Consider the following 14,126-nt stretch of genomic DNA (forward strand, 5'->3'; position numbering starts at 1 on the left):
TAATCGGCTACAACAGGGCCATGATGTTCCAACACTCCGAACCGTTAACTTCAATCTAATCATATCCAACTTGGTTTTCAAATTCGCTTCTGATTGGGAAAAAATAAGCTTCTTTTATCGCTTCATTTTTCTTTTCGTCTACGCCCCTGGTCCTCTTCTTCTCTCCGTCACACAGACCGCGCCGGCGAAACCAATCCTCCGGCGCAAGAAACCTGTATTCTTCGGAACCCTAGCTTCTCCGGGGAATCTCTCTCCAAAGTCCACAGCGGCAATCGAGTCGCCGTCTCGAGATGGCCTCGATACCATTCGTTTCCTTCACGGGGCCAATCACGTTGCCTCCAAACGCCTCCCTAGGGAAGCCGAATTCTCTTCATATGATCGTCCGGCGAAAGTGTCCTCTCGAGGCCAAGATCTTGAGGAGCTCCAATGGCCGCTCGCTGTCGGCATTCGCGTGCTCGACGTCGATGCCTTTCATCGGCAAAGTCGGATTGCAGAGAAGAGAAGGTAACTTCTCGGTGCTGTACTTCGGTGCAAACCCTAGCCACATGTCCTCTGTAACAGTGAAGACCGATACTTCGGAAATTCTATCCGCTATGCTTCCCTTTGTCGTCGCGCTTACAGCAGTTGCCGCGCTCGCTCAGCCTTCAACATTCACTTGGTGAGATAGTATCTTCAGTTGATTCAGCAATTTTATAGTTACTATTTTTATAAGATGTAATCAATATGGGTTCCAATTGTTTATACTCATACATAGTGTAAACTACTAAATTACTCGACTTTCTTTAATCTAGTTTTTTCCCTTTTTGTATTTTTTTTTTTATTCTCTACTTCCCTATCATCTTAGAATTAAGACTAATGTTCCAATAAAATATTTTTACACGGTTTTCTCTTTTAACTGTTTCTTAGTTAAATGCTCACTCATTTTTCTTGCCAAGGTTTTTCATCGTGTTTTAGAGATTAGGTCTATAATTTTTCTCCTTCTATGAAAACAGATTAAAATTTTTCTGGATTTTCTCGTGTTCAAAGCCTTCGTAGCGTTGCTATTGGTTTCACTTATTCAAGTTTTATAAGAGATTCTTTGTTCCTATATTTTAGCTTGAAAGGGTGTCTTTTTTTTTTCAGTTCCATAAGTGGTTTCTTGAGGATTTCACAATCCGTGGGTGTCTTCAATTTTGTTATCATCCAGCCGGAGGGCTCTTATTTTTTTGCCTTTCCTTTTCTAATCTTCAACAAAGCGATTCAGTCCATAGAATTTTTTTGGGTTATTTTTAATGATAAGAGGAACGCGCAGGGTGTCAAAGGAACTGTACGCCCCTGCCCTTGGAGGGATTATGTTGTCGATTGGAATAAGACTATCCGTTGACGATTTTGCTCTTGCATTTAGGAGGTCACATCTCTTCCTACCTCTGGAAATTTTATCTTCTTGTTGTTACTAATTCAATAACTGGTCATATTGACTTTTGACTTCGGTATTAAATTTCTTTAAATTTGATATATGCAGACCTCTACCTCTGTCTGTTGGGTTTATAGCTCAGTATATGCTGAAACCAGCCCTTGGGGTGCTGGTGGGAAGGGCATTCCGCATGCCTCCTATGTTTTATGCTGGTTTTGTCCTCATGTCTTGTGTTGCAGGGGCTCAGCTTTCCAGTTATGCCAGCTTCTTGAGCAAAGGAGATGTAGCCTTGAGCATTCTTTTGACAAGCTCATCCACTATCGCATCAGTTGTTGTTACCCCACTTTTAACAGGCCTTCTCATAGGGTCTGTTGTTCCTGTTGATCCGGTTGCTATGTCCAAATCAATTTTACAGGTTTGACCTCAAGAAACGAGCAAGTTAAATTAGATATGACGTTTTTGGATCGGTTTTGATATAAACATCTTCCCTTCCAGGTTGTTCTTCTTCCTGTCACTCTTGGTCTTGTTCTCAATTCATACGCAAAACCTGTGGTCAGCGTACTGCAACCTGTGATGCCATTTGTTGCTATGATATGCACTTCAGTCTGCATTGGCAGCCCTCTTGCAATTAACCGAAGCCAGATTCTTTCTGCTGAGGGTATGCGATTGGTTGCTCCAGTGTTGACATTTCATGTTGTGGCATTCATGTTGGGATACGTGATCTCCAAAATCCCACTTTTGAGGTAATTTTCTTCTTGTACATCCTGTTACACAGTTCCAGTGTAGGACTGATGTTGCGGTATGAAGCAGCTGTTCTTGTATGGATGTCTCAACATATTGACGACTTCTCAAGTATTTCCTTTAGTTGTTACATAATCTTAGACCAGTAATCTTGGAGAAGTGTGCTGGCGTAGAAGGGCGCTTACAAAAAGAATCTAACATATGATGCAGAAGCCAAAGCCCGTTCTATGCCCCAGGTTTAGATCTACCCTGGAAAATGGCTGGTTATTCATTGAGGCAGATACTTGAATGAGAGATTAGTCTAGAGGTTTCTATAAATTTTGGCTGAATATAATTGCATAAAAAATTAAATCATAGAGATTTATCTGACAACCAACTCATCTTCTAGGCAGAGCCTATATCCATGTGAGTTGACTCCAAACGATGTCCTGGCAAAGGTTTTCCCCAAGTTAACTGTTAGTCTTTTGAACTAGCTCAAGATGGATGGTGGGACACTTTGGTCTCAATTTGGAATGAATTGGTTGCATTTCTTTTGCCTTCTTTCTAACAGTTCACAAATTTGATTCTTATTCTTATTATTGTTATTATTATTTTTTTTCCAGTTTAGATCCTGTTTCCTGCAATATGTTCGGTTTATGGTTCTCCTTTAGCTATAAAATTGGCAATTTTGGCACAGGCAAGAAGGAGAAGAAGTTTGCAGAACAATTTCATTGTGCACGGGAATGCAGAGTTCCACATTAGCAGGGCTTCTCGCCACCCAGTTCCTTGGAAGCAGCAGCCAAGCCGTTCCTCCGGCATGCTCAGTGGTCTTCATGGCTATCATGGGCCTCTGTCTCGCGTCTTTCTGGGGCACTGGTGCTCGGATCCGGGACCTCGCTTCCTCTTTCATCCGGCCAGCCGGTTCGACGGCTGACGCTTCTTAGCGGCTTAATTCAGCACGCAGAGGCAGAGAGTAAACACTGGTAATTAGTTCGGACAAATTTAGTTTTAACTTTTCAGTGAAACGAACAAGTTTAATGCCAAATGCAGAGCTTGGAAGAGAAGAAGATATAAAGGGGGCAAAGGGCAAAGGGCAAAGGGATTGATTGTGCTGGGAAGCAGCATATGGTTGGTTGTACAGATTACCGAATCAATAGAGAAAAAAAAAGTTCAGCTGTTCCAGCGGCTGCATCAATACTTATTCATGTATAGTACCTCTTAGTTGCATGCGTTAGATATAAACAAGGTACTTATATAGTTTTGGAATGAAAGGCTTTAACTCATTCAGTCATGTTATTTTAGACGGATTCTATATGAATTTTTTGTTTAATCCAGAGCTGTAGATAACTTGTCAAATTCAAATTCAAAATTTGTTAAGAGACGAAATCTCTCAAAAAATTCAATCCTATTTCATAGAGGTAGGAGATTAAATCTTTTTAGATTTATTAATTGTTTATAAATAGTCCTTTTTCATTAGAGATTAAATGAGAGTGAACCACTTAATAATTACAAGTGATCAATTAAATTATTGAACAAGTAGTGATAATTATGAGGGTTTATAATATTTATTGTAAAGTAATTTTGTCGTAAGGGAGGGATTTTAATTTGTTCAAACAAAAACTAAATCCTCAATGAATGCATTTATTCTGTTGTTGTGGTAAGATGGACTCTGATCCATTGAAATAGAATTATATTAAAACTCTGTCTCCTTTTCTCTTTAAAGGTAGGGCATGACAACAAAGGTTGGCCCATAAAGGTGGTCCTATTTGGACTTCAACTACTAAAAGCCCAAAAACATGGCCATTAGAGAACTCCTTTCTTGTGCTTGGGGACTTGGGAGATTATAGAGGGATAACAAAAATGTTCTTCTATTTGTATTGAATTTGTGAGCATACAGGAGAAGGGGGGCACTTTGGGCCCATGTCCCATCTCTGATTTTGTCTATATCAGATAAACATTATATTACGCAGCATAAATAACATAATAATTTTGAGGGGATAAAAGTGAATAGATATTGCTCATTGGTATAATTGGTACTGACATAAATTTTTATGTAAAAGATATCTCCATAATAATGGAAATCCTAATTGACAAGTTTAGCTTTTAGTTACTAGCTATTTTCGTGACTGTTTTTCATCTTGACATGTAAAAATGTTTTTATTTCCACATCATTTCTTTTTTTAAAAATATTTAACTTCAAATATTTGCATTTTGATCAAATTGAGCTCTCCAAAGGATGAGCAAAATTTTGGTTTAATCAAAATAATCGAACCGAAAATATCAACATTGTTGGTTTGGTTCAAGCTAAGGGTCGATTCGATTATGTTAGGTTTTTAAGTTTGACAATTTTAATTATTTTAGTTCGATTTGATTTTCGTATAAAAAAAAAATTGGAATTACTGAACTGATCAAAATTGTCAAACGACATTATTTTTTACTAGAACTTCTACAGAATAGAAGAATTGAAGAAAAAAAAAATCGAACCAACCCTTTCACCTTCCTCTTCGGCCTTTCCTTTGCAATTTGATCTAAGTCTCTCGTCTTTGACTAATTTTGACCCTTTTTGGCATCCCCTTCCTATTTACTATGATAGATGACCAGCAATTGAACCATTATTCCCCTTCCTTTTCGCTCCGACTAACGATTCGCAATCGACCCACTCTTTTCTTTCTTTTTTACTTCGACGAGCAACTCGCACTACAACAAAATTGCACTTTTGCAATGGTTTTTTTTGGTCATTTTGCGGTGGTTTTAACCGTCACAAAGTGATTTTGCAATGGTTTTCAAAACTACAACAGATATAGCTGTTTGTAATGGTTTTCAAAACTACAGCAGATACAGCTGTCGTGAAGCATTTTTTGTGGTGGTTAGTAACATTTAGCAATGATTTTCAAACCGTTGCTAAATTTGAATGTTTGTTTGATTTTTTAATTAAGTATTTTATTTTTAGTAGCCGTATAACAAAATCGTAGCTAAATTTCAATCTAAATTAGTAGTGATTTTAGCCGGAAAAAAAAAAAATCATCACAAAATACTCCTTTTTTGTAGTGTAGCCACCAACTCTGACCCTTCCTCTTTTTCCTTGTTTCAATTGAGCTAGCTTGATGCTTTCCCTTCATCTTTTGCTCCGACCATTGTCTACGATTGCCATCGCCATCGTCGATCGTCATCTTCTTCATCTTCTTTTGTTTTTCATCCCTCTCCTTTGTCTTCATCCCTCTCATTTTGCAACTCAACACTGATGAACTCTCATCTGTAAATTGTCTTTTTCGTCTACGTTTGGCTTCAGGTTTCAAACAGAGGTGGGTTTGTATAATTCTTGTAGTTTCAATTTTTAATTATTTAAGTTAGAAATTTCAATTGTTTTAATATTGATTTCTGATGATATATATAGATTATGATTAAATCAATATATGAGCGCATTCTAACAGACTATCCCTCATATATATTTCAGCATTCAATCTCTTCATCCATGATTTGCTTCTTAGTTTGTATTGCTGATACCACCATAATTGCCATTATTTCTTACTTGGATGGGTAACAGCTTTCCTGCGAGAATGGGATATCTCCTCATATATAGTTTGGGTTCTTTTTTTTTTGCTTGGTTTTGCTGTTTTTTTGGTCAGTTTGTTTTTTTTTTATTATTATTTTGTTGGATTTCTTCAATATTTGATTTGTTCGGTTTGAATGTTTATTTGGCCGATTCGATTCGATTTGATTCGATTTTTTACACAATTTCAATTTATTCGGTTTCATGAGACCAAATACTCACCCCTTTTGCAACTTTTTTTTTTCCAGCTTTTCAGTTATCACACAAATATATGTTTCTCCCTAAAATTATAATAATAATGTTTTACACTTTTACTACAAAAGGTTAATTAGAGCATGCAAGGAGACACAAATATAAAATAATATACTACATATTTTTACGCCTTAACACGAAGCATATATTTTTTTGGTTTTCATAGATAAAGAAACTTGTTAAAATTTGATCATGATAAATAGTTAACACGGGATACAGTGTGTCAGTGAATTAATATGTTGTTAATTATATAATAATTTTAGTCATATCAAATAAGTTATTTTTTATATATAAGTTATCAACCTCACAAAGTAACTAAAGTAAGGCTGCTCTAAACGATTCATGCGGGTACGATTATATACCAACCCTACGTCTGTCTCAGCAAAACCCTAATGCATTTGTTACTATTTTTAACGGAAACAGAAACAGAAACCAATCTTCACTGAAGTTGTAGGTATAGAGTTGAAGGGCTGAATGTTGGGTTTTCAGCTGAAAGGAATGCTTTTCTCTCTCACTAACTTCATCTAACTTAAACGCATTGGACAGCATTTCGTTAAGTAATCCAACTCAAATTTAGGGAATCTCCTATTAAACTAATATGTTACTATTTCTAAATTGCATGCTTGATTATATATGCATCAAAGGTGTTTGATGAATACTATTTTTGCACAATTAATTTTAACTACCTAAAATTTTTACTAAACACTAATTATATATATGCATGAAAATAAGACCCGCAAAAAAGCAAATGTATTTTTAAAGTTTCATATGTGTTGGATTCTAATTAAAGCAGCAAAAAAGAAAACACAAAACAGATGGAATAATTTTTGTGTTTTAATATTCCACTGGACAGGAGGCAGGAAGTTGGAAACCCAACAAGGACTTTCACAACATTATTAATTCAAAACCTATATATACTCCATTCTTCATTATCCCAAATGTCCACCATTGTTATAGCTGTCAAATATCAGTTGCTAATATTTACTCATTTAAAATACGTAAATCACCTAACACTTCAATCTGTTCTCTGTTTCAAGCAAACAAAATCCCAGTACCTTCATTTTTGCATACCCTTACCTTTTTTGTCGTTATTCATATATACCCACAATTAAAAAATAATTAATTATATAAAAAACTTTGTATAAAATTTTTAACGAGAGTGTGATCATATGTTGTCGTGGATTATATTGAAATAAAAAAAAAATCATCAAATTAACTTGTATAGCTAAAAATACCAGTAGCCAGAAGAGTATATATATAGCATCTTCCTTCAAAGAAACTCAGCTTCACAATTGAGGATTTTTTTTTTTTCCTGCCAATATGCAGTAATTAACATCCCAAACTAATGCTTGCTTGCAAGTTTCCAAGTAGAATGAGCAACCATTGGTTGAAAAAGTTTTCCATGCTTGAAATGGAGAAGATGGGATCCAAATCCTGAAAGGAATCTAACTCTTGGTGGAATAATAGCATATATATGGCACTATCATTCTCTCCCAGCTAAAAATACGAAGCCCTTCTACACAACTTTTTGCACTTAATATGAGTTCTAGATTTCATTCAACTATTGACAATCTAACCATCGAGGATTTACTGTGAATACACTGAGTTGAATCTTGAGGTCATTAGTTTCTATGGTGGATTATGACAGTAAAACAAGAAGAATCAGTTCTCACATATTATACATGTTCTTTATATAGAATATGCACTGTATTTCTATTTTCATTACCAACCTACTGTTAACAATTTTTGTGTTTTCTTTTAGAATTTAAAGAAAGAAACAAAATTCTATACAAGTTTTTACCTCCAAAAAACCCCCAAAATCTGAGCATGTCAACAGGAGACAAATAGTTATAAGCATTAAATTTTGTATCTTATAAGAATTGTATAAAAGCGCCCATCTGATTTGCTGCATAAGTTTAGCATGTTGGTCTGGAGAAAAAAGAATAAAATTTTGACGTCAAACATGGAAATGTAGAATTGCAGACCAGTTCAAGTTTTGTTTTTTTTTTTTTAGAAAAGCTGAAATATTAAGTCAATCTTTCCAAAACTCACAGAAATTCTCATTAAAAAGAAAGTCACAGGAATTGTGGTACAGGAGAAAGTTGACAATGTTGTTTGATGGGAAAGTAAAGAATTGAATAATTTGGTAATGAGTGATTCCAGACAGTTGGATGCATGACAAAACCTCACAAAAGATGAATACAGTAGAAGCATGGTTTTGTCAGCACATTCCCACAAAACAGGAAGATATTAGTCTAATCCTTGGACCCATGCATTCACCGATCTATGACAACATTTTTTTCTTTCTTCTTCTTCTTCTTCTTCTTCTTCCTCTTTTGGTTCTTTTTCTTTTACATATTTGGTGATTGTACTTGAAGGAATAAATCATATTCTGATCTTCCAATTATTTATAGAACATAGATTATCTATAATTGCATATAGGTGTGTGTGTATATATATATATGTATCATTTCTGATATGCCTCCTATATATATATATATATATCTGCACCTGCAACACTTATATATATCAAAGTCAGCACAAGTCTTCTTTAATATTGGAAGATGAGGTCTCTTCATATTTGTGAAACAAATTAAAGGGGGAAAAAGGATCAAGAGAACTCTGATATAACTAACAGTACACATATGTATATATATATACACACACATAAATATTAATCTAGAACAAGATGTGTTAATTCACAGGGAATGTAACCCATCATCAGTTTCTTGCAACACACACCCACACATAAAGTCCAATATTCTGTCTACATGCTACTTCAAGACCCACCTTCTTCAACCTCTCCCTTTTTGCCAGAACTCCAACTTTTCAACCGCAGCTTTATCATCATCGAAAATCATAATTCCTCTCTCTCTCTCTGGACTGGATTTATTTGCATTGTTTCTATTTATGTAACATAGATTCAGGAGCAGAAATAGACAATACTTCTCATGACCTGTACCTGGGTGGTGAGACATTTTATGTAATGTGCAGTTTCATCCAACAAGCTGCAGAAATCCATGGTTTCACCGCCGGGGACCAGATTGCGAAGCTCATCAGTTTGGCCAAAACCCAACTCTTTTGATCCAACTTTATTTACCACTACTTCTCTTCTTCTCCTCATCACGAAGCGTCTTCTCCTCCCGCATCGAAGTTTTCTGAGCATTGCCCGGCTCCATGCTCTCCTCGACCCCACTGCAGAAGCCATTGATGCATCGGCTGCCATCTTCACGATACGGTAGCCATGAAAAATCCTTTTTGGGGACGATGATGAAATGGGCCTTCTTCGCTTGCTAAGTCTCTTTAGTGCTCTCAGAAACCCATAAGCAAACCTGGATCTGATGGAACCAGGCTTCATTGACAAGCCCTGAGGAGCCATGGAGACCAAAAGAAGAGTGTGCGTGTGTGTGTGTGTGTTAAGAACGAGAGAGAGAAGCAAAATTTAGGGTTTTGGAGAGAGTTGGAAGCAAACTGAAACTACCTGTGTATATATAGATACGGCTATATATATAAGCTAGGGCTTGGCTTCTTGGATTGAATGAAAGAAGAAAAAAACTGGTCGAGACCAAGAGTTTTTTTTTCTGACACAAAGGGTCCTCCTTGCTCAGAGGGACAAAAGGAAACTTGAGTTTTTCTGACTTCTCTCTGACACCAAATCTATTCTATTTTGTGCCAAACCAGAGAGAGAGAGAGAGAGAGAGAGAGAGAGAGGAATGGAAAGGAAAGGAAGAAGAATAAGGGATTGAAAATGGGAGGTGAGGAGAGAGTGAGAGAGGGGATGTTGGGGGAATCAATCCTTTTAATGTGTATTATTTGCATAATTGAATGAATAATGAGTTTGATGTTTCATTTTCAGCATTTTGGGATTTGGAGGTGAAAAAAGTGAGTTTTCTTTTTCTTTTCTTTTTTAAATTTATTTGTTTTTTTTTGGATTGTGGGGGCTTGAGAGGCCCAACCACCATATGATGGCACATGGTTCCCTTGCCCACTTGAGAGATTAGTGGGGCCCTCTTCTCTTCATAATTTTGGTTCCATTTTTTGTTCTTTCCTGTTTGGTAATTCCTGCTGCTGTTGTTATTATTATTATTATTTATGATTACAATTATCTCCTAATAGTATTCTCTCTTTCTCTATTTTTTTTTTTTTTTGTTCTTTTAGAAAGCGACACCTTAATACTAGTGGTTGTGGTGGTGACGGAAATAGTCTAAATTAAGTTGCTAGAAAGATTAAAGACTGGTTGGTTTATTATTACTTATATTAATTATCTTGTCTCAGATGATTGTGATAATAAAGTATTAATAGCATGGTGTTATATATGTATAATGATTTATAAATAAACATTTTATATGAAATTATATAGTCTATTAATAATAATTATATATGTATACTAATTATCAACTCTAAATTAATAGTTGATATGTATGATCATGATTATATGAAATCATATATAGTTTGCTTATAAAAAAATAGTGATTGTGGTGGGTTTATTGTCATCTCATCAATAATTAATTTAAAAATAAAAAAAGGAGAAATATATATCTAGCGGTACGTATCAATGGCACACAAACATATAGAAAACTGGATATATATGCTGTTCTTTGATCATTTTCTTTTTTTTTTTTTTTTACAAAAATACTGTAAATGGAGAACAAAATTGGTAATAGAAAGTAATGTTTACATAGAGAATAGCTGGCTCTTTGGTTATTTGCTGGTGCTGCAGCTGATGAAGAAGTTCAAATGTTTGGCCCATGGCCATGGCGTTTGCGTTTGGTATTTAGATTTCTTGTTTTTTCTGCTCAGTTCTTTGTTGGTTTTTTAGTTTCAGCGTTTAATTTATTTGTGCTTTTGTAGTCTTTTTGTTAGAACAACACCCCCCCCAACCACCCCCGCCGGGTCTTATGCCCATATGTGGTCTCTTGCTGTTGTATTGGGAGGTCTACATCTGGCTCGCTTGCTGCTTGCCTTTGCTTCGGTCTCCATTCTTTTAAGTTAGTTAGTCCCTTTGCCACGCGGAAGGCAGATTACAGTTGTTCGTCTGGGGCTTTTACGCTTTATTTTTTACTAGAAACAAAAATTAAGGCCGAAGCCTAGCTAGCTAGCTGAGAAAGAAACAATAAAGACTGACGAAACAAATTAAGACAAACCAGAAAACCTACTAAGCAAACCCCCGGGAGGCCAAGACAAACTAAAACTATAGCAATGACGCAAGCCAAAACTGGGGGGCTCTAATTAAGAATGACAGACAGACGATCGAGGGCATCGAGTCATCGTATGTATGGCTAGCTAGGCGACTAAACAAGTTAGCTTTTGCCATAAGCTTTGGCATTTGGTTGGCTAGAGACTTGGGTTTTTCATTGTGTATGTCTTAGCTAGGTTTCATCATTATTCCCCTTGCATTGCATGAATATATATAGGGTCTCTGCACATATATTCTTGTTTGTGCTTGCTTGGCTTAATTAGGCCTTCCTTGATGAATTATTTTCTAGACAAAAAAATGTTGATAAGAGTATAGAATTTTTAAGATTCTAATTCATTAATTAAGAATCAAATACCAGCTGGTTGAATTATATATTATTATAAACTGAAGATTGAATATTGAAAAAGAGTGGAAGAAAAATTAAATAATTAATTCTTACTTTGTTACGGGTGTTGGTCTTTGAATGATGACTTGCACATTAAGATTGAATCTAATTCTTGCTAATATATATGTATAGTAAAGAAAAATTGTGCATATATGTAGTGTTGGTTGAGTGGGTTATTTATGAACTAATTGTCAACAAAGCCTAATAAAGGCATAAAGAGATGTCAAGAATCTCTCCCTAGCTATCCCTATCCCTACACTTAAGCAAGCCACTTTACTTGCCACCTACTATTAATGATGCTGCAACTGTGTCATTAAAGAAAAAGAAGATGCTTAAACTTTGAACCAACACCAACAACCTAACGTATATATGTAATTAATCCATTTATATATAATAATCTTAATATTTATACAAAGAATAAGTTAATTTTCTATACAAAAATATTACTAAAATTAGTGATAATGTGAGTTTTTCCTTGTCCACCCAATATATTAGAAGTAAAAAAAAAAAATATTAAAATAGTTTATAATGCAATATATATATTGCATATTAATTACCTTTTTATATAGATAGTGTTGGATTTATTTTCATCGATCAAGAAAGATCATCTTCCACTAGCTAGAGGTCGTATGGTAAGCTCATAATTATGCTTAGGCATAGGAGTGCATGCCACTAAATAATAACCACATCCTTGAGGATATTGTCTGGCTCAGTGAGCTCTGTTGTATCTTGTTGGAGTTTGGATTATCTTAATTATGAAAAAAATTGGCCTCTTATAAAGCAAGCCTTTCATGAGAAGAAACAAAAAAAAAAAAAAGAAGAAGAAGACCTTTCTGGGCTATATAAAATAAATTTTATACTTTTAAGTCATTTTAATTTATGGTAATCTTTTAGGTTCCATTTTATAAAATGCAATTGTTGGGACGTGATATTCTTATATATATATTTTGAAAATTAACTAGGATGCATTCCTCTTTTACTCTCACCTAATCTTTATCACCTGAAATGCATAGAACTTACATTATCGCATTCATATAGACACGGCCACATATTCTTTCATTTGAATCATGCTACATGTACATCATTTTTGTACATTTTGGACTACACAAGGGGTATTATGACCAAAATACCTTGCGCCTCTCCATGCGCCTCACGTGCCTCTATGCGTCTCATAAGAGATATTTTTGTCATTGGTACAGCTTTGTGTAGCCCAATGTGTATACAAAGGTATACCAATAGCATTATTCCTTTTCTAAATATTTATTAGAAAGGTCTTTGAGAGGGTGTTTAATTAGGTTTAGTTTAAATTATAGGAGTTTTGATAGAAAAAATCAAATTTTTATTTAGTCAACAAGAGCTTTTTATAAATAATTTAATTATAAGCTCTTTAATAATGTTAGGCGAATACCACCTTTTGAAAAAGTTATTTACCAAATAATTAAAAAAATATATTAATTTGTTAAAAGAACTTATAAGTTCTCTTTGATAAAAAAAATAAGCTTAGTCAAACACCTTATGAGTATAGTATTTAATTGTATAAATTTATAAATCATTTTGAATTATTACTTTTTGAGTTTTGAGTGAACATATATGTGACATTTTTCAAATGAAAACAATGTTAGGTTATAACCCATTGAGAAGGTGGTCACAGAACTTAAATATGAATCTTTAATTAATCTCACAAGAATTTGCAGAATTAAAGAAGAAAAGTTTATCATAACCCAATTTTATGTTTGTAATTTATTACAAATGTGTACATAAATTATTTAGGCCAATGAAAGAGAAAAGGAAGAAAAGGAGAATCATCATCAAGCATATGTTGGTGGTGTATAGTATAGGACTCTTCTATGAGAATAATATGGAAACTATTTAGTCATGGGTGAAATTGAATAATATAATTAGCAAAAAAAAATAAAAATAATGTTATTCCATAATAAAATATTGGACTGTAATTTTAATATCGGCTAAATGGTTCTTTAATTTTAATTTCTCTTATAACAACTATTAAACTTTCAGTCTTGTTACGATTTAATCACTTTTTAAAAATTTCATCAGATTATCAAAAAATTATCATATTTTTGATATATAAAATATAAAAAATAAAAACTAAAAACAACTGTTCTTGATGCCTTTCATTTAACACTTCGAACATTTTGTACAAATATATATATAAAAAATTTCACATCTATTAAGTGAATAGGATAATCTTTTTAATTTTGACAAAAAAAATTTAAAAATTTAAAGGAAAGAGTTAAACCAAACGATTTTTGATGAGGAAGAAGAACAAACCCAACAATGGGTTCTTTTGTCACTAGGTCTGTAATCGACAATGACCATTGACAATTGTTACTTTTTTTTTTTTATTTTAAGTATCAATAATATCATAATTTTTTGACAAAAAATTTATCAGATTAAATTATAAGGAGGTTAAAAATTTAATAATTGTTATGAGATAATTTGTTATAAAATATAAAATTTAAAGACCAATAATATTATTTATTATTTGAATATCTATTGTGGATATATAAGTAATTGAGTAATTATTACTATTTCATTTTTACATTTAATTTATTGGGAAGGAAAAATCGTCTAGATGTGAAGAAAATGTTCCCTGTGGAAATAATTAAAG

At 34.0% G+C, this 14,126-nt stretch overlaps 2 protein-coding genes across 2 annotated transcripts; one reads left to right on the forward strand and one right to left on the reverse strand.

Annotated features, from left to right (window-relative positions):
* Nucleotides 1-52: 52 nt before the first annotated feature.
* LOC127796309 (probable sodium/metabolite cotransporter BASS3, chloroplastic) lies at nt 53-3,409 on the forward strand. The gene is made up of 5 exons (XM_052328392.1): nt 53-658; nt 1,292-1,387; nt 1,502-1,808; nt 1,889-2,136; nt 2,811-3,409. Exons 1-5 carry the CDS (start codon nt 291-293, stop codon nt 3,055-3,057), a joined length of 1,266 nt encoding a protein of 421 aa, XP_052184352.1. The 5' UTR covers nt 53-290; the 3' UTR covers nt 3,058-3,409.
* Nucleotides 3,410-8,462: 5,053 nt separating this feature from the next.
* Nucleotides 8,463-9,685, reverse strand: LOC127797683 (transcription factor IBH1-like). The gene has a single exon (XM_052330786.1). It carries the CDS (start codon nt 9,292-9,294, stop codon nt 8,839-8,841), a length of 456 nt encoding a protein of 151 aa, XP_052186746.1. The 5' UTR covers nt 9,295-9,685; the 3' UTR covers nt 8,463-8,838.
* Nucleotides 9,686-14,126: the final 4,441 nt, after the last annotated feature.

The sequence above is a fragment of the Diospyros lotus genome, chromosome 3 (genome assembly GCF_014633365.1).
Source record: "Diospyros lotus cultivar Yz01 chromosome 3, ASM1463336v1, whole genome shotgun sequence".
NCBI lineage: Eukaryota > Viridiplantae > Streptophyta > Magnoliopsida > Ericales > Ebenaceae > Diospyros > Diospyros lotus.

Coding starts and splice junctions, on each gene's coding strand:
- LOC127797683 (XM_052330786.1), bottom strand. CDS start 9,294: ATGGCTCCTCAGGGCTTGTCAATGAAGCCTGGTTCCATCAGATCCAGG.
- LOC127796309 (XM_052328392.1), top strand. CDS start 291: ATGGCCTCGATACCATTCGTTTCCTTCACGGGGCCAATCACGTTGCCT. Junction 1,809..1,888: donor TGTCCAAATCAATTTTACAG/GTTTGACCTCAA, acceptor CTTCCCTTCCAG/GTTGTTCTTCTTCCTGTCAC. Junction 2,137..2,810: donor TCCAAAATCCCACTTTTGAG/GTAATTTTCTTC, acceptor ATTTTGGCACAG/GCAAGAAGGAGAAGAAGTTT.